This window comes from Octopus sinensis, linkage group LG2 (assembly GCF_006345805.1).
Source record: "Octopus sinensis linkage group LG2, ASM634580v1, whole genome shotgun sequence".
Taxonomy (NCBI): Eukaryota; Metazoa; Mollusca; class Cephalopoda; order Octopoda; family Octopodidae; genus Octopus; species Octopus sinensis.
In genome coordinates, this window is record NC_042998.1 from 107,670,202 (window position 1) to 107,691,937 (window position 21,736).

General features: G+C 39.4%; 1 protein-coding gene across 1 annotated transcript in view; it reads right to left on the reverse strand.

Moving 5' to 3' along the window:
- Positions 1-21,736, reverse strand: part of LOC115225579 (dynein heavy chain 8, axonemal-like) — a 220,695-nt gene that overhangs the window by 114,687 nt on the left and 84,272 nt on the right. Inside the window, exons 37-44 of the mRNA XM_036498798.1 lie at positions 21,479-21,577; positions 20,227-20,364; positions 14,611-14,837; positions 11,013-11,170; positions 9,560-9,699; positions 7,644-7,836; positions 6,624-6,877; positions 5,792-5,878 (exon numbers count right to left, since the gene is read on the reverse strand). Of these exons, the coding sequence (XP_036354691.1) occupies positions 5,792-5,878; positions 6,624-6,877; positions 7,644-7,836; positions 9,560-9,699; positions 11,013-11,170; positions 14,611-14,837; positions 20,227-20,364; positions 21,479-21,577 (1,296 nt within the window). The remainder of the gene's footprint in view (positions 1-5,791; positions 5,879-6,623; positions 6,878-7,643; positions 7,837-9,559; positions 9,700-11,012; positions 11,171-14,610; positions 14,838-20,226; positions 20,365-21,478; positions 21,578-21,736) is intronic.

Below are 21,736 nucleotides of genomic sequence, written 5' to 3' on the forward strand. Positions count from 1 at the left end.
ATCTGCCATCATCAACAATGTGATTATCAGTGAAATTTACTTTCAAATTCTCAGTGTGAAAAAAATATTGTAATTTTTAAAATTTTAATTCTTGATAAACCCAATGCATTGATTGATTAATTTAATACATGCATATTAACATTCACTTTTCCATGCTTGAATGAGTTAGGCAGTATTTGTTGAGGCAGACTGTCTATAGCCAGATGCCCTTCCTATTGCCAACCTACATCTTCAAATAATGTAATATTTCCTCCATGACCAGGTACATTTCATGGAAGAAAGGAAACCAAAAGCACCCACTTACATGACAGTGACACTTATTTACAACAATCTCATGGAGACAGTAACACACATGCACGCACACACAACGGTTGTTTTTTTTCCAGTGTCCATCTCCCAGATCCAATCAGAAGCTTTAGATGATCCAAGGCTGTAGTAAAAAACATTGTCCACAGTAGGACTAAACTTGTAATCATGTGGCTGAGAAGCAAACTTCTGGAAAAATATTTACTATCTCTTTGTTTTGGTGAAAAACAGACTGATAAATATAATATGGTTTTAAATCTCTCTCCACAATTAGAAAATTTAATTGTTATTATACTACAAAATATTCTAGGCATGAAAAATTCGAAGGAGATAGAGATGCTTTTCTAAAGAAGGCAGACAGTACTTGGAAAAATTGTGCTTGCAAACTGATGATAAATTAGTCTAAGAATGCTTTGTGGGAGATACTGAACTTTTGTAACTGGAAAAGTTTAAAATGTTGAAGAGATTAGCTTGTCTTAAAGAACAATAACAAAACAAGTTGAAGAAATTGCAGCTGACATCAAGGTTATGCAAGCAGAAGAATTATTGGAATTTGTTCATTGTTACTGGCTATCGACAAAAGTAATTGTACATCAGATTCAGTTCAACTTGCAACATTTATATGTGGTGTAGATAAACCCTTTCATGTTGCTGAGGAAATGACTTGTATTTAAACAATGAAACTGCTATTACAAGAAACAATATCTTTGAAGAAATAAAGAAAGCAATAACATAGCTGACTGTCTCTTTTCAAGGGCTTGTTAATGTTTCACCAGATAAAGACTCAGAAATGGTTGGCTGTAGGCTATGCTTTCTAACTAAGTTAGAACCGGAATAATCTTCACTAAATTTGACAATGATTAAGAAACTTTTCATTACATAATTAATCAAGAGAATTTATTTGCTAAGTTGATACAATTCCAGAATGTCATACATGTGTAGTGATCCTATAACGGTGCGCGCACGCGCACCGTCCATTTTCTATTTCGCGCGTGCGAGTGTTGGTGCCTTCACCAAGACACAGAAAGGAAGGGCCCTCTCGCGCATGCGCGAACCACCGGAAGCACGACCCTTTTGCCTACGTGGTAGTTAGCCAAGGCAAGGGGGTCGTAGAACGTTTGACCACTAGCAGCAGTCAGCGGGGACTTGGGACGGTAGCGACGGACGTATATTTTCTAGCTGTCCAGCTCTGATAGCAGTCGGCCGAAGGTTTTCACCAAATTGTTGCCGACCACATTCATCTTCCCTGTTCCGGACGCCATCTTTAACCCGTTCTGTTTTTAGCGGCTAAACATTGTAAATATTACAATCGATTAACTTTCAGCCTTGCGCGCCCAGAACCAAGGACATCAGATAACCACTTATTGTTACTGTTACCAAGAAAGAGAATAAAGTAGTATATATATCTTTTACGTCTGCGTCTTGTTGTTTCTGACTGGTAGAGAATCTGGATTATTAAAGCAACGGCTAGTGATTTGCTTTCTTGTACCCCGAAAGTACAAGAGAAGATATATTCACACACTCACATATTCCTTACAGTGGTGACCCCCGACGTGATTCTGGTCTAAAACCAGAGATCACTTAACAAAAAAATCCAGTTTTTCTGCGAAGTCGGAACACGATATAACTCTACGCAGTCATCATCTTTCAACGATTTGTTTCCGGCCACAACAAACAGTTGTAGAAGGAGCCTCTTTCTTATTCTACAGCCATGATGACGAACGCCATCATATATTCGATGCCTTTTCTCCACCTTCGTCATCGCCATCGTCGTCTTACTACTTCACGTCGTCGTTATCTTCATCGCCATCATCACTAAGAACGATGTTGTCTCAAGTCCACTACAGTCGCCTTCCTCCACCACCGTCGACCAAGATGTACATAGCAACTCGCGGAACTTTAGCGTGCACGCTGTATGTGCATATGCACACCAAGGATTCACAGCACCGTCTATCTACGAGATTCTTCTGTTCCAGTTAACCTGTCACAGCATCGAAGCTACAACCGCTACACATTGTGTTCAACCGGCATCTGCATTTTGTGATTTCAACATTTCTGTTACAGAACGAACTGCTATTGTGCATCAGGCTATTACAGACTGGTAAATTAACTCTTGTCTGGAATAGCCTTGAGAGACATTTTTTTCTATGTGCTGTATTTATTTTTTTGCTCGCATTCACCTTGTATGTATTTTTGTCGCACACACGTACACACACATAAATGCTATCTCTCACATACATACGTCACACATGCTTTTCTCGCTTGTTTATTCCATGCTAAATTTGCCTTTTGTGGACACACCTCATTTCTATAGACCCTAGGGGTCACGTATACATAGAGAGGGTTGTTTGTCCATTATAACGCGCCGGCATGCCATACTTTTGTTCCTGTACGAACGAGGCATATAATCGCTCAACCACTGGCATATTCATTGCTGTTTTTCGGTCTGGCAAGCACTATTGCATTTCATGCGCCTTGCTTCGCACGTGTATTGCTTTGTTTTTTGCAACACGTTTGCGTTGGCTTAGTTCTTTTCCCGACTCATAGGACGTCGGATGTTCACATGCGCTGCGCCATGTTTAGGCGTAATTATTTTTCCCTGTTAGACCACTGTTGGTCACGTAATTAACAGAAAAATTATCTGTGTCGCGCATCACACCAGCATGTTTGCACTTTTGCCTTTTGTGTTACTAGCGAGCTTCTGTCAATTCCATTTCCTCTCCTGCAGCAATTGATTTAACTGCTATTTTGCAGGATCAACTACCTTTAGAGAAGTTGGATTTAATTTCGCCTAGGTTCATTAACTGTGAGTTTTGCTTTCCCTCCGCTCCCTTCAGCGGAAGGGTTTATACTTTGTGACGTATACACTTTCATGCATGCACTCTTGATTTTTGCTCATTGAGTATTTTTTCTCTTTTTCCTTTAGTAAATTTCTTGTGTATGTTATAAATTTTGCCATTTTATTATATTGTGTGCTATTTGGTTATCTGGTGTCCACCTTGAGTTCTGCAGTCACTACAATAAGTTTCCTTCGTGCGTAAGCACTGGAGGGGAGCCTTGTAGTGATCCTATAACGGTGCGCGCGCGCGCACCGTCCATTTTCTATTTTGCGCGCGCGCACCGTCCATTTTCTATTTCGCGCGTGCGAGTGTTGGTGCCTTCACCAAGGCACAGAAAGGAAGGGCCCTCTCGCGCATGCGCGAACCACCGGAAGCACGACCCTTTTGCCTACGTGGTAGTTAGCCAAGGCAAGGGGGTCGTAGAACGTTTGACCACTAGCAGCAGTCAGCGGGGACTTGGGACGGTAGCGACGAAGGCGACGGACGTATATTTTCTAGCTGTCCAGCTCTGATAGCAGTCGGCCGAAGGTTTTCACCAAATTGTTGCCGACCACATTCATCTTCCCTGTTCCGGACGCCATCTTTAACCCGTTCTGTTTTTAGCGGCTAAACATTGTAAATATTACAATCGATTAACTTTCAGCCTTGCGCGCCCAGAACCAAGGACATCAGATAACCACTTATTGTTACTGTTACCAAGAAAGAGAATAAAGTAGTATATATATCTTTTACGTCTGCGTCTTGTTGTTTCTGACTGGTAGAGAATCTGGATTATTAAAGCAACGGCTAGTGATTTGCTTTCTTGTACCCCGAAAGTACAAGAGAAGATATATTCACACACTAAAGTTCGTTACACATGCCATTTTACACATCAATTTCAAAAAATTCCAAGCACTTACCCATACCAGTTTAAATCTTTAGAAAGCTTTAATCTGAGGATAGCAGTCTGGTATGCTATTGTGCAGTTCATTTGTTAAGCAAAGTGAAGATGCTTTGATGTTTTTATATCCACAGAGAGGTATGAAAGCTTTTTGGAAATGAATAACAAATTTTTCCTTGATATCAAGAATAACTAAGTTTGTGATCTTGCAGTACTTTGATTATTTAAATAATCTTCATTTAAAATTGCAGAAGGAAAATCAATTAAATCTTGAAATTTATTCTTATGTCAAAGTTTATGAGATGAAACTTCAAATATGGGAAAGTTACAGTGATACTTTCCATTTCCTCACATTAACAATAACAATGATGAGTCTGAATACAATGAAATTTTACAAGGTTTCAATGTGTGAGGTGTTGTAAACTGTCTTTGAGATGATTACCTGTCAATTTTATTCTTGTTTTTGACTTTAGTAGGGGTTTCATTCAAGAAACTGAGCTCAAGATTTAATAACTTCAAAGTTAGAGAAATAGAATTTCCCCTTTTTGTAAATTCATTTAATGCTCATACTGAAAATATGTCATGAAAGAAACTGAAAATGGAAATGATAGAGTGATGAACTTCTCAGGCAAAAATTTAAAGATGCATCATTTTGCAGTTTATTCAACTCTTTCTAAAGAATATTATGTCTAAAACAAGGACAGGATTGACAGATAATCATCTCAAAAACAAAGTGTGACACTTCAGACATTGAAAACCTTGTAAAAATTGCCCCAAACCAAGTTTGTCATTAAAGTTTGTGAGAGCTAAGGATGAAGATTTTGTTTAGTAATGAGGAGGCAACTTCCTGTGATGCATGCTTCATGTCCTATTCTACCTATCACATTCATTTCCTTTTCATTTTTTCTTCATAATCATAAGTTTTTGGTGTTTCATTTCAAAGTTGCTTTCCTTATAATTTTCCCAGATCATACTATAAACAGTCAAATTAAACCGTATACAATAATTAAATATGAAGCTTGTTAAACTCTTCTTTTAGTAGTATGGTTTGATTCATGATGAACAATATTTCATGTAGCACACTGGTCAAAAAACGTTTGCTTATACCCACTTTAAACAACTCTGTTCTTCTACATTAACCAGTGTACAATCTCATGCATTTATTTAGCGATTCTCTTAGCACTACTTTGACATGTACAGTAAAGTCTATGCTTCACTGAGGAGATTATAATATAGTCAAAGCATGTTCTCATTTGTCTCTTGTACTTGCTCAAATAATTAAGATGTAATTTAATAGTAGTAATCACTTACTAATATTGTATATTTTTCTTCATCACATAATTATTTCAAGTTTATGGGATTTCTGCATGAAATATATTAACACAAATTTAGTTATAGTTTTTCATGCAGATGGTGTCACCAAGTTATTTATTCTATATAATTTGTAAGCTTGCTTCACTATGGGACTATTACATCTCAGAATACTACCCTCTTTCTGTTAGATTACACTATCTGATAGTAAGTTCTTCAGATGTACAGTTTATTGTTAATGAAATTAAACAAGTGGAAATGTAATCTTCTTAGTTTTTTCTTTAGAAGCTTACTGATGTACATAATATTGCTGTAGTCAGCAAAGTAACACTTACTTCACACTTGTTGTAACAAAAATGTTTTAAATCTAAAAAGCAAAGTGATATGATAATTCTGCAGTGCTGGGTTTGAAGACTATCATTGCCTATTAAAGCCAAGTTAACACGAGACATACCTGTTTGTTGTTGAATACACTGCTCAGTTGGTCAAGCCAGTCATCATTTAGTTGTGAATCTATCAAAAACCAGGTTTTAAAGTTGTTCTGAAATTGATGATAAAGTTTAATAAAGATAAATTGATTTACGAAATATTTAACTTTAACTTAAGTCAAAGTTGTTATCAATATGAAATACACAATACTGAAAGCTCTGAAACAATATATTGGAAAAGGATGGATGTTATCATGATGGCTTTCTATTGATACATTATCTGATGTTGAAGTCTCAATAGAGTCCCAATGACTTGGTAGGTCACAGGATATTTTAATTTGCATTCTACTGAGTAAACTTCCTATGTTTCATCACTCAAGACATCACATATATGATCATCCCTATGTGGACATTCATTCTGCTAGAAATGGCAGCCATTAATCTTCATCTCACACTCTACTATTGTAAAAAAGAGAAATATACATGTATAATGTTGTAGATACACTATATCTGGAAAAAAAGTGAAAAAAGAAAATGCTTGGCATGGTCACAGCTGGAACGAACTTGATCATAGACCTATAGGATCCTGACAGATCTCGTGCAAGACAGGTAGACTGAGTAGGTGCTTGTCCAGAATGGTTGACCATAGACACAATGGTGCCAATGACAAGACATCAGCCATTGACATTTAAGCTGCTTGCCTGGTACCCTTCTCACTTGGCTAAGTGTGTGTGTGTGTGTGTGTGTGTGTGTGTGTGTGTGGTGTGTGTGTGTGTGTGTGTGTGTGTATATATATATATATATATATATATATATATATATCTTTATAAAGTAGAAACACAGGTATATACATCCTACCTTGCTTGCTTTCTTGAAAGATGACATAAAAAATCCATCAATGAATTGTGAATTCAAATCCATCCAACCAAATATTGGTTCCAAACTTTCAAATGACATTGGATTGATTCTGGTAAGTTTATAATTGTTAGAATGTGATGTTTTCATAGTATTCTTGGAAATACTTTTTATTTGCTGGCTTTCATTGAAAGCTTCAACCAAAGTTTGGAGACATGTTGTCTTACCACTTCCAGGAGGGCCAACCATTAAAATACCTATATAGAAATAGAATCTGTATGAGGAATGGTGTTCTGAAGAAATGAAATGATGAAAAAATGTACTTGTATGTGGATGTTGCATATGTCAAATGAAATTATTTGATAAAATATGGAAAAGTAAATGTCTGAGAGAGCACCCACATTTTTCAGTCAAATGTAATGCTTATTTATACACATTGTTTTGAATTAATCATGCATTATCATGAAGTTTTGAGATTTGAATGATGTGATTGTATATTTTTAGAATGACATTCTAGGGTGTGAGAGGCTGGATCTGGCCAGTTTGAACATAAATCAAGTAGAATATTTGTGCTGGATATGACCAGTTTAAATGCTAAAGGATTAAGCCAAACATAAACAGTACTGATTTTGCCAATATTGGAAGGTCTTTGAATATCATGAGCTCTGTCCCTTCCTCTTGACAAAACCATAAAATCATCTCCACTTTATAAAATATAAGCAGATGCAAGCATAGTTATATGGCTAAAGCCTGTCTACCAACCTCACCACACATTCATACATATATATGGTGAATTGTAATTAAAAAAATCTCATGTCTAGATTTAACAGACAGGTGACAAAAGCTTAAAATACTGGTTTGAAAATAACATGTTTAAAGGTTAATGTTATTTAAAAAAAATAATGTTATTTTGAAAACAGAATTTAATGTCTATGTGAAGGAAAAGATCAATTTTAGATTTGAAATGAAATAAAAATAAGTTAAATGTTTAAAAAAAAGAAGTTGCTGATATGCACAAATTACCATCAAAGTTATTGGAGAGATTATTTAACTGTAAACATTTTGCAAGCCATTCTTCATTTACTGTCAAATTCTTTTGATTTACTTTTTCAGAGATAACGTTTTCTAAATCTAAGGACTTCAAAGAAGATTTGTTTGGTATACAAGAAGTTCCATATATGCATGCACTCACTAGGTCTTGGAATTTAATCAATACCTGGAAATAATCATTAAAATGTGATGAATAGTCTTTGAAGTATATAGTTCTATGAGGAATGGAAATGCAAATAAACTTCATAGATAAAATGTTCTCTTTATACTAAGAGCTGCTTTTATAGTAAGACTTTATATGTTTAAAATGTGTGCATGCACACAAGTTAGTAATATATTTGGGCAAAGTATGAATATCACTCATCAATACCAAAAAAAAAATTCTCAATATAAGCAGACATATTAAGAGGTGTATCTGTGAGTGTTCTTTGATGCATGCATTTTATTTTGAAATGCTCTGTTTTAATGTAAATTATTGCAAAACAGAGAGGAAATATATCTGAAATGAAGAACAAAGAATAAATAATAAATTTAAAATCTGTAGTGGAAATAAAGGTGAAGAAGATAAAACATGAAATTGTGGAGTGAAGATTAACAAGATCTATATGTAAAAAAGGTAGTTGATAAGTTTTATTTAACCTTTTAACATTCAGATTACACTGTCAAATGTAATGCTAATTTATTCACTTTGTTTTAAATTAATCAAACATTATCTCTAAGCTTCAAGATTTCAATGATGTGATTGTTTAATTTTACAATGCCATTGTAGAGTTGTCTGGTAAATTCAAACATCTAACAGGTAGAATATTTGGGCTGGATATGACTTGTTTAAATGCTAAAAGGTTAAGGAATAAAAATTTCATTACTATTCTTGGTAGAAACTATATCAAAAGTAAATTAAATATAGCTTTAATTTCTTATGTATCTTTTGTAATCTTGATGTATCTTCTCATTAATCTGGGATGGAAATCTTATAGTGTTATCAGACCCTTTTAAACAGGAAGAGCCATGAATAATTAGGATAACTACTGGGATTTAATATTCAATTTAACCCCTCTTATGATTCTTCTTCTAGCAATAATACACTATTTATGTGTTTTGATTAATTTTCCAAATGACCCAAAATTTAGATGATAGAGATAGTAAAATAGCTATAACATCATAAATCTGTTGTTTGGAACACAATTTAACAAAAGGTTCCCAAAACCTCTGGAAATTTTATGTTAATTATTAGATTAGCAGAATTCATAGTGTTAGATTGAATACTTTTCAGATTTGCTTTTTATTCTTCAAGGGCTGATAAAATGAAATACTGGAGTCACTCTGATCAAGTACATCCCTTTCAAAAACTCCTGTGCCTTGTACCTATGTCAGAAACCATCATACATGTAACAATAAATTTTAATGAAGATTTTAAGATAAATATGGCTATTTTAAAATAGACACTTTAAAGTAGGTTGGTAACAAAGAGCCAAAGGTAGCCCCATGTAGGTTGGTATTGAAAAAATGATTGGTAGATATGAAAATATAAGAGAGAATGAAGCTCCAGAGGACTGGAATTGTGTAGAAGAAATATTAGGTAGAATATTCAGTATGGAATCTTGAAGTTGAGTTGGGAGACAGTCTAAAGGAGGTTTAATAAATACATTGAAAAAAGCTAGTGGCAAATGACAGATATGCATGTATGCACGCACACACACAAAGAAAGAGAGAGGAAGGAGAGAGAAAGGAAGAGAGAGAGAGAGAAAGAGAGAGAGAGAGAAAGAGAGAGCATCAATAAGTTCAAGTACTAGGATGTTGTAGCAACAGAGAAAACAAAGAGCAGGCACAGCTTGATAGTGAACCAACAGCTGCAGACAATTATTGAGAGGAAACAAGTTGATACTTACATTATTGTCTAAAGCTGGATATAATGTCTCTTCAATAGATTGTAGTAATGTAGACAGATCTATATCTCTAGTAAGATTTTCTGAAGACTCTTTTATTGTTAAACTGATCTGAGACTGTCTTGATGTGGTACTGGGTGTTGCTGCAATAGAGAAGACAATAACATCATAAGTCTGACCATAGATACCTTTAATTGATAACATTTATATAGAAGGGGACAGAAGTTCAGCTCTGAGTGTTAGATGTATCTGAAAGTAGTGTCTATCTGCATTTCCATCAGTTATGTGTTTAAGAAGTTTATTTCTCCATGCATGGTTTCAGGTTCAGTTCCCTTGTGAAACATCTTGAGCAAGTGACTTCTGCTATATGCCATCCTATGAGTATGTATATTGTGTGAGAGTGTGTGCATGCACATGTGTATGTGCAGATGTTTGTGTGTCTGAGTGAATGTTTACATTCTGTATTTTGTGTAAAAAAAAGTGCTGAGTTACAAACTGCAATATTTGTTGATGTTTTCTGTCAACAAGTTGTCTGCTACTTCTGTTCTTTCAAAGACAGATAGAATGAAAAATCCCTGATTTGAAAACAAGCAAGTGTTAATGATGGGAAGAGCATCTAGCTGGAAGAACAAAGCCTCAGTAACATGAATTTGTCTAACTTATACTTTTATAAAAAATTGACATGAAACAAATACATTGCAACTTGGAAACATTCCTGATAACAGTTAATTGGTGAAATTCTATTCTTATTTTATTCAATACTATAATTTATTACAGGTGATATAACAACATAGATGACATTAGATTTCATGTTGCTATTAGAAGACATTTTCAAAGTCTCTGTTCATATACATTATGAATGTTTAGTAACAAATACTTAAGCTGTAAATGAAAGCCTAAAGAGGAATGAAAGATAGTGTAAGAGTATATTTATAGTTAGAAGAAGCAAGTCATTAATACACATAATGAACAGTGAGGAAGATACATGTGAATGTTAAGGTACATCACAGTAGATAGAATAGGTATAAAAAGAACCCGGTTTATACGCATATTGGAATGCCCTGTTAAGGTCTTCTAATACAAGAGATGCATGGATCTCACAGCAGGCAATTTTATTGGTTCTTTTATCAAGGGCATTTAAAGCCTTGTTTAATGCAAAGTGCAACAAAACTGCTCTTGACAAGATTTCAAGAGCAAGCAATATATGACAATAAAAAAGCAAACCACTAACAGAAATTCAACTATTGAATAAAGAAACTGGAGATGATAGAGCCTAGTAGTTTGTAGGGTCAGAGATGTTGTTTTGCTGTTTTAAAATTTCAAAAGTTATCTGTAAAAAATAGCTACCCATAAAAGATAGATATTGATGTTATTCACATATTATCAATACCACTCTATGGTATTATAATACACAGTCAATATAAAATAAAAGTTGAGAAGATATAACAATCCTTGCCTTTGCTGGTTGATGTTGACACCTGACTTTCTGGTCGTACTGTGTTAGGTTTCTCTCCATACTTTTCCTCAAGAGTTTTTCTAATTTGTTGAGCTCGTCTTATGGTGGCTATCATTGATGACAAAGTAAAACTGGGTATCTGACATTCTGATGATATGCTAAAGAAAATAATTGAAGAATTCATTTTAAAATATTAATAAAATATTACCTGAACAATCAAACAATCATTAACATGACTATTTCATGTATAATTTTTGTTTTTTTACTGTTTTATATCCAGTTAATCATGCAATGAATTGAAATATAATAGTGTAAATGTTTCCTGAGGGCTCAGAAATTTTTGAAGGTTAGTGCTTAGCTCTGGTACAAAGTGGACGAAAGAAAAGTATTCCTTGGATACAAGTGTCTCATTGGTAATATTTCCAAATAGTACTTATTCCAATAAAAAGCAAGAATAAACTGAACCAATGAATATTAATGAGTATGAAAGTATGAGAGTTCAGCTGTGCTAATGATGATGAAGCCTGAACAACAGGGAATATGATTCAATTATGCTACAGCTGATGAGGTTTTAATTACAGGTGAGAGAGTATGAGATTTCAACCATGTTTTGGTGAGAAGATATGGCTACATAGAGCTCAGAAGCATAGAGTTATGGGCACCAATGAAAAGCAATATAAAAGATATTGCGAGTGGACTGATAAAACTTATATATCAGTTTTTTTCTTTCTTTTTTACATATCACCGGAAGTAGACCTTTACATCCCCAAATGGTAATATAATTCAAAGTAGTTTAACAGCTTTTATTCTTACAAAGGTTTACCAATGCATACAGAAAAAAATAGATTCAAATCACAATATTAATAAAACCAGTATTTGTATAAGAATGTGTTGTAATTCATGTTTTGTTTGTGAAGTCACTATGTAATCCATATATACAGTAGAAAAAGCATCATACATATGTTCTTGAATCAGCATTCATTTTGTGTGTTACATACAGTATGAATGGATAACATTGCTGAAGTAAAGGGAAGAATACTCAATATATGTGGCCCAACACTTGAAAGGAGCTTTTCACATGCCACTGGCATCAGCCATTTGTCTGTGTGAGGCCCAACACTTGAAAGGTGCTTTTTACATGCTACTGGCTGAGGCGCAAGTTACGTGACACCAGCATTGGCCAAAACTACAATTTCACATCACTTGATAGATTTTCTCAAGCACAGCATATTGCCAAACTCTCAGTCATTGCCTCTGTAAGGCACAAAGTTCAGAAGATCATGCTTCACCACCTCATCCCATGTCTTCCTGGGTCAACCTCTACCACATGTTCCATCCACAGTTAGAGATTGGCACTTCTTTACACAGTTGTCCTCGACCATGTGTCAAATGACCATATCAGTGCAGTCGCCTCTCTTGCACACCACATCTGATGTCTCTTATGCCCAACTTTTCTCTCATGATGCTTACACTCTGTCGAACATGCACACTGACATTGCACATCCAGTGAAACATTGGCTTCATTTCTGTCAAGCCTATGTATGTCCTTGGCTGTCACAGCCCATGTTTCTCTGCCATGTAGCATAGCTATTTGCACACAGGCATCAAACAATCTGCCTTTCCCTCTGAGGGAGTGACCCTTTGTTGCTAGCAGAAGTAGGAGCTCTCTGAACTTTTCTCAGCCTATTCTTATTCTTACAGCTATGCTCTTGGATCATCCATCTCTGCTACTAACTTGGTCAGCTAGATAATGGAAGTTATCTACTACCTCTAGCTTACCCCACCAGCAGTTGATGGAACCTATTTTCTGTACATTTTCAGTGTTTATTGTATCTGTGCATCTTCCATACACAAAAGCTATTTTTTCCCCGTTAGCCTTCCTCTGATATTGCTGCACCATTTATGTGTCCAAAGCTTACACTGGGTGCATCTTATGGAGTTTCAACCTACGCCTTTTCTACAGATCGAGCAGGGTTACCTACCTGTAGGGATTTGTGATTTGTCTGCCTTCCTACTTACTTAGACTTTGGTTTTTGTTAGTTTAACTCTAAGACCTTTTGATTCTAGACTTTGCTTCCATACCTGAAACTTCTTCTCAAGTTTGGGTAGTGGTTCAGCTATAGGAACAAGGTCATCAGCATAGAGAAGCTCTCAGGGGCAGCCTGTTTTAAATTCTTCTGTTATTGCCTAGAGGACTATGATAAACAAGAGGGGGCTGAGGACCAATCCTTGGTGAACCCCTACTTGTACCTTGAATTCTTTGCTGTACTCATCACCAATCCTCACCTTACTGATAGTGTTCCTGTACATGGCTTGTACAGCTCTCACTAACCACTCATCTATCCCTAGTTTCTGCATTGACCATCAGATAAGGGACTGGGGGACCCTGTCAAAGGCTTTCTCTAAGTCATGTATAGAGGTTTATCTTTTGCTATGTATTTCTCCTGCAGTTGCCTTACCAGGTATATATATATATATATATATCCTGTCTGTAACAGTAGAACTGATACTGGTGCTGGTGCCACATAAAAAGCATCCAGTACACTCAGTGGAATGGTTAGCATTAGGAAGGGCATCCAGCGTTAGAAACCGAGAACAGACAATGGAGCCTGGTGCAGGCCCTGGCTTTACCAGCTCCAGTCAAACAATCCAAAGCATGCCAGCATGGAAAATGAATATTAAATGATGATGATGACATATATATATGAGAAGACTCATCAAGCCAAGTGAAATTGTTGTTGTGGCCATTGTTGGTGTCATGTAAATGGCACCTGTGAAATCATAATTGTGGCTGTTGCCAGTAGCATGATCTTCAAATGTTGGGCTTTATGGAGGTAATGACAAGTGACTGAGACCTTGGAGATATGCTGTGTTTGAGAAGATTCATCAAGCCAAGTGAGACCATAGTTGTAGCTGTTGCCAGTGTTATGTAAAAGGCACCTGTGAAATGGTAATTATGGTCGTTGCTGGTGTCACATAAATGGCATCTGTGCTGGTGGCATGTAAAAAGTACTCATTACACTCTTGGAGTGGTTGGCACTAGGAAGGGCATCAAGCTGTAGAAACCATGCCAAATCAGACTGGAACCTGGTGCAACTCTCCAGCTTACCAGTTTTAGTCAAGCATGATGATGATGATGATGATGATATATATATTTATCAAATTACCTCTCCTCCATCAATATATGTCTCCCCTTCCCCCTGTGCACTATGTCTGTCCCATACTCTTACAACCTACACAACCATGTCATCTCCTTTTCACTCTTTTGTCCATCTTTTCTCTTTTCTTTCCCTGTACTACTACTAGTACTACTACTACTCAGTCAAAGGGGATCTTAGTCTTGAAGGCTGCATAGTGACCTCACTAATGCTGGCACACACACACAAAAGAAAAGAGCACCCAGAACATGCTGAAAGTGTTTGGCATTAGGAAGGGTATCCAGCTGTTGAAAAAATGCCAAAGTAGATATTAGAGTGTGATGTAGCTGGATTCTGTCAAGTCATCCACCCCATGCAAGTATGGAACATGAACATGAAATGATAATGATATACACAGTCACACACACACACACACACATATTGCATTGTTATTTACTTACAGTTGAAGTTCAGCTAAAGAGACAATCTCTAGTAATTTTCCTGCCAAAATATTGCCAAACTTGAAACCAGCAGAGATAAAATATCCTCTTAAAATATAGTAAGTATCCGGTTTAAGGAGTGTCACTGTTCGAAACACAGATTTAACGTTCCGAGCAGAGTACCAGTTTGATTCCTCAGAGAATGCTGCGGTCATAAAGAAAGCAGTTCTTGGATTCACTTTATATGTCTACAAGAAAATCAGTGAAAGGGAGAATGTAAAACTTTGGAGATGGAAAAATGGCAGCAACAGCCATGGCAATGATGAGATTACACACACACATACACACACAGGTACCTTGTATATCAATCTTGAATGAAAATGAAAATAATAGCAGAATGAAATATTTGAAATTATGAAAATTAAAAAAAAAAACTATGACAATAATTCTCTTTATTCACAACTAGTTTATAGGCAGAAACATTAATCAAATTGTTTATTTCTCATATTTTTCTTCAAATTGGAATACGGAAGAGATAGACAGAATATCATTTCAGAAATTACAAGATGTAGTTGAAAGAATGTTTTCCAACCTTAAAATTTATAATAATAATAATAATAATAATAATAATAATAACAATAATAATAAGGGCCCCATCTGCAAAGTCATGCACTGTTTATTTTGATATGAGATCACCATGTTGCACACATATGGTTGTGATGCATGTGCCTGGTGTACCCTTATCAGACAGGTAGTCATGATGGGTATACTGGGCTTCGTATATTTTACCCCAGTGTCACTTTGATGACATGCACTGCTCTCTCACTCAATAATAATAATAATAATCCTTTCTACTAAAGGCACAAGGCCTGCAATTTTGTGGGAGGGATCTAGTCAATTACATCAATCCCAGTACTCCATTGGTACTTAATTTATAGACCCCGAAAGGATGAAAGGCAAAGTCGACTTCAGTTGAATTTGAACTCAGAATGTAAAGTTAGAAGAAATGCTACTAAGCATTTTGTCTGGTATGGTAATGATTCTGCTAGCTCACCAGTAATAATAATAATAATAACAGCAGCAGCAGCAGCAACAACAACATTAGCAGCAGCAGCAGCAACAACAACATTAGCAGCAGCAGCAGCACCACCACCACCACCACCACCACCACTGATATAACAGTATAGTATCTTGGGCACGAAACTACAGGTTAACCAAATTCTTAATGAATGAAATTTGGTGTAGAGAAACTGTACAAAAGACGACAGGATGTATACCTATGGTGGAGCAGTATGGCAGAACCAGCAGGTTCTTGTAGTATTTTATTCCATGTCACCTCTCTTTATGCCCAGTCAACTATACCTTTTGTCTGTGTAGGATCACAAAATACTAGGGTATATATAATAAACTGTGGTGTGATGATGAGGGAGTGTGACGGAACGGGTGGGAGCGGAAGTGATGCTTACAGGTCTTGCAGGGCGCATGCGCCGGCGGAAGCGGAAGTGACAGACAGAACGCACGTGCGGCATCGATGGGTTGCGACAGACTTGAGAACGACGCGAAGACGACAAGACGCTAGCAAGTTGGCTGAAGGCGATCCGACTTCATCACCGCAGGTAAGACCAAATTACACTTCTAATTCTTTCCTTGTTCTGTTACACTCCTTTCACCACACGTACTACAAGCTATTTCGGCAAAATAATCACTCGGTTTCGTAAAAATAGAAAATTATGCAGACTGCTATGATTTCACGCGACCCTATAACACCGTTTTGCGGCGACACCGATGTGGTCGCTTGGTTGAGGAGGGTAAAATTGGTGGCGAAGCTACACGGCATAGCTGACCTGGCTAGTTTTATGCCATTGTATTTGGATGGCCCGGCGTTGGCGTTATATCTGGAGATGGAGGAGACGGACCAACTCAGCGCGGACAAGGTGGAGATCTGACTTATGGAGGCCTTCGCGGAAGGAATGTTTGAAGCGTACACTTGACTGGGTAGAATGAGGTGGACAGGACAACAGGTGGACGTGTTCGCCGGTGAGCTTAGAAGGTTGGCTAAACTTGCGGGATATGAGAGAGAGTCGCTAGAACGCACGGTTAGGTTAGCGTTCGTGACCGGCTTTCCCGACATTATGTCGGTCGAGCTACAGAAGCTCCCAAACGTGCGTTCGATGCCGATGGCCGAGATCATATCGCGGGCACGTGTACTGGTGTCATGCAGCAGGTTGACGTCGGTAGCAGCGACTGTAACGTCGAAAAGTGGCCCAGCTAGGAGCAACGGAGAGGGGCTGGGGAAAGAACGCGTGCGATCATTCAAGGGACAGTGTTTCCGGTGCCAGGGCCCACACATGGTCCGTGACTGCGCGTCGCCCAAGCCTGAGGTGATTTGCTACCGGTGTCGGGAGCCGGGGCATGTGGCCAGCGAGTGTCTGCGGGGAAACGGACCGCGGGAGACTACTGCGCCGGTAGTTGTCCCTTTGGATTAGTAGCGGCGCGTTTCTCATCGTTACCTGTGGTCGACATTCTGGTGAAGGGGAAGATGTCGCGAGCCCTGGTGGACACGGGCTGTACGACGACCCTGATGACCACAGAAGTGGCAGAGACGTGGAGTGGAGGAAGCAGTGTTAGGGCAGTCGACGGAAGAGAAGTGCACTGCGAAGGGGTTACGGATGCGCAGATTGTGGTGCAGGGACTGCAGCTGACGTTGCGAGCGATTGTGGTCGGTCACTTGGTGGACGAGATCGACGTGGTGATGGGGATGGATGCGATCACCCGCTTGGGAGGTGTCACCGTCAACGACGCTGGCGTAACGTTTGGGCTAGCAGGGAAGCCGTGTAGGGCGAGACCACGCACCGACGACAACCGTGAGGAAAAGGATGCGGCGCACACCATTGAAGACCAGGATTTTCGGGCTGTCTTTGATGGCGAGAGGTGGACAGTGGAGTGGCACTGGAAGGGAGAGCCCCTGATGTTAAAGAACAAAGTGGGCTGCTATCAGCATACTCTAAAAGGAGATGCCAGAAGTGAGTTCGAGGGGGAGGTGGAGCGGTGGATTAAGGAGGGCATACTGATCCCCTGGGAGAAAGAAGAGAGCGGAGTCCTGCCACTGATGGCGGTGATACAGCCCACAAAGCGTAAGGTCAGGCCAGTGCTCGACTTCCAAGAGCTGAATGACCACGTGTCGTGTCATACAGGCGGCGAGGCCACGGATGTCTGCGGAGACACCTTGTGAGAGTGGAGGCAGACGGCGGGGGCCTCCACGATTGTCGATTTAAAGTCGTCATACCTTCAGGTGCATGTGGCTGAGAAACTATGGAGGTACCAGCTTGTCAGGTATAGGGGCCGGACGTACTGTCTGACCAGGTTGGGATTCGGGCTGAATTCAGCGCCAAAGATTATGGCAACAATTCTCAAGGCCATCCTGGGGAAGGTGGACAGAGTAAAAAGGGCCACCAATTCATACATCGACGACATTCTGGTGGATGAAACTGTGATACCAGCAACGGAGGTCATAGGCCACCTGAAGAGTTTTGGACTGATCGCCAAGCCGCCAGAGGCTATGGAGGGAGGTGCTGCACTGGGCCTCAAGCTATGGAGAGACAAAGCCGGCGCCTTGGTGTTCCGGCGAGGGAATGAGATCCCTGAACTGGGCGCCAGCATGAGTAGACGGGAACTGTTCTCTGTGTGTGGGAAACTGGTGGGACACTACCCGATTGCAGGCTGGCTCCGGACAGCATGCAGCTTCATCAAGAGACGAGCCGAAGGACTGAAGTGGAATGATAAAGTGGGGGAGAGGACGATCGACATGATGCAGGAAGTCCTGGTCAGAGTAGGAGCAGAGGACCCGGTGAGGGGCAGCTGGTATGTTCCCAAATCAAAGAGCGGGATCGTATGGTGTGACGCCAGTAGCATCGCAATAGGGGTCGTCTTGGAAGTGGGAGGTGTCACGGTGGAAGATGCAGCCTGGCTCAGGAAGATGGATGACTGCAACCACATCAACGTGGCGGAGTTGGAAGCCATGCTGAAGGGGGTGAACCTAGCCTTGAAGTGGGGGTTGCACACCATAGAAATCAGGACTGATTCAGCCACTGTACTTGGTTGGGCGACAGTAGTCATCACCGATGAGCGGAGGGTGCGGACCAAAGGGGCTGCAGAGATGCTGGTAAAGCGTCGATTAGGAATACTGCGTGAACTAACCACTGAGTTCAATCTGAAGCTGAGCGTGATCTTTGTGCCTTCCGAGAAGAACAGGGCAGACGTCCTGACCAGGGTTAAGCGAGCCTGGTTGCAAGTGCCAGAGGATGCGAAGCAGGATGTAGCTGCAGTATGCCATCTGAGCGACTCGGAGTTGCGGAGACTGCACACCATGCATCACATGGGTGTGGACAGGACGTTGTTCCTAGCCAGAAAAGTCGACTCCGACGTAACAAGACAGAGCGTGCGGAGAGTGGTTAGCAGTTGCTCCGGTCGTGCATGAAGCGGGAAGTATTCCAGTGGACCAGGACTGGAGACGACTGGCGGTGGACATAACACACTACCGGCAGGGGACATACCTCTCAATGGTTGACTGCGGACCGGGGCGGTTCGCCATATGGAGGGAGATGAGGTCGGGAACCGCAGAAGAAATTGCAAAAGTGTTGAATGAGATATTCCTGGAACGAGGCCCCGTGGATGAACTGCTTCTGGACAACGGCACTGCATTTCGCTCGGAGGCGCTGAGAGAAATGCTTGATGAGTGGAAGGTCAACCGCTTCTTCAGGGCGGCATACCGGCCAAGTGGAAACGGGGTGGTGGAAAGGCATCATCGTACCATCAAGGCCGTGGCAGAGAGGGGTCACATTTCACCAGTCGAGGCTGTGTTTTGGTACAACATGTCACCCAGATCAGGACAGGCTGAGGAGTCGGTGCCACACAGGGCAATATTCAGGTACGAGTGGAGGCATCCGTGTACTACATCAATGCGACCCGGGGCAGAGGAAGAGCACGCCTTCATGCAGGTTGGGGAGGAAGTCTGGGTAAAATCCCCAAACGCACGGTGTACATCGCAATGGGGAAAGGGGACAATAACCTCCGTAAATTCAAAGAATAACATCTCGGTCGATGGTATGCCACGCCACGTTTTGGACATACGGAGGATTGTCCATGCCCCAGAGGATGGGACAAGCAACAGTGGGCAAGATGATAACAACCGACAGGATGACGAGGTCGACAGCAACACACCAGAAACAAGTCCTAGGGTCGCGCTGCGACCACAGAGGGAGCGGCACCCTCCTCCCTGGTTGTCTGATAATGAAACCAGTTTCGGGTGCGGAAGCCGGTTCAGTGTGACGGAACGGGTGGGAGCGGAAGTGATGCTTACAGGTCTTGCAGGGCGCATGCACCGGCGGAAGCGGAAGTGACAGACAGAACGCACGTGCGGCATCGATGGGTTGCGACAGACTTGAGAACGACGCGAAGACGACAAGACGCTAGCAAGTTGGCTGAAGGCGATCCGACTTCATCCCCGCAGGTAAGACCAAATTACACTTCTAATTCTTTCCTTGTTCTGTTACACTCCTTTCACCACACGTACTACATAAACTAAAAAAAAAAAAATATTTTGAAGGAAAGAAAGAAAAAATTATGTTGATTAATTACCAATTTCCTGAAGATATCTTCTACCACATTGTTATTTACTCTGACAGGATCTACAATCATAGCAACTTGGTCCATCACAACATCTAAAGATTTATGTGAAAGCTTATTTCCATCAGCAAGACAGAGCCAACATCCTTCCTAGGAATTAGAAAGGAAATAATGTTAGCTCTGATGTTTAAGTAGTAGATTATTGATAATTTCATCATAAATTCAAACTATGTTACTGCAGGCATTGCTTTAAGACTGAACAAAGCACACAATTCAGAGCCAATACAATTTCAGACTCATCTGACAGGACTGATATTCATTTGATACCTTACAGATTTGATTTTTTTTTTACATTTCTGCTTATTATGCAACTAGCTACACAGCTTCTGAAAATCATGCGAATCCTTAGAAATAGCAACCAAATATCTCTCAACAAATGGTAAATCATTTATCCCACTACTCTTTTAAAAAATTGACACAACTTCCCCTTGGAAACCTCCTTCATCTTTAGTCTTTTTTGCACTAAAATTATTTTTGTTAAAGTTTGTAGCATCTCAGTGTAGCTATTGTGTGTGGGTGCTAGGCTGAAGCAAAATTGTAAAAAAAATGAAATTATTTTGTTAAAAAGCAAAACATTTCAAAAGTAAGTCTATCAAATGTAGTCCAAAACATTGTAGTTCCCACCTCTTCCTGTAATTAAATAAAGTTAATATTGAACAACACCTAAAATTATAACAACCTTTGTTATCTAAAGAACGCATAATAATTTAAGTAAATTAAAACTTCCAGAAATCTTCCTTTCATATATCTTTATGTTTGCATCTCCATTTTATTTAAACATGTATTCAAGATGGTATCATGTAAAAACGTCCGTGCAGTGCCACATAAAAGCACCTGCACGGTGCCACGTAAAAGTACTCCTGCGGTGTCATGTAAAAGCATCCAGCACACTCTGTAAAGTGGTTGGCATTAGGAAGGCATCCAGCCATAGAAACCACGCCAAACCAGACTAGAGTCTGGTGCTAGCTTTGGTCGCATCGTCCAACCCATGCCAGCATGGACAACAGATGTTAAATAATAATGATGATGAAGCTTACATTTAAAATGTGAATTAAATTGAATGATGAGGTAAGGTTAAAAGCCATAAGAAACCTAATGACTGTTAGTGTCAGAGTATAAAAAACAGGAATTATTGGACCAAATGGGCAATAAAATCTCAAAGCAATACAGATGTAATGTTAAAATGTTTTATATAACAGTTTACCATTGAAGAACCTTGAATAATTCTTTGAATACTTGACGCATCAAAGTGTGGGTTGCATTTCAGCAGATAGTAAAATTGAGCAATGACATTGGCAAGGCTCTGAAAATAGGAGAAGTAAAGAGAATTTAATAGGAAACTGGATAATATGGTCTTATATACATTGTTTGGAAAGAAAGGATTACAGCTGGTATAATGTGATTTATATACATTATGTTTGCAAAGACAGAAGGATTACAGCTGGTATAAGATCAAGGTCTG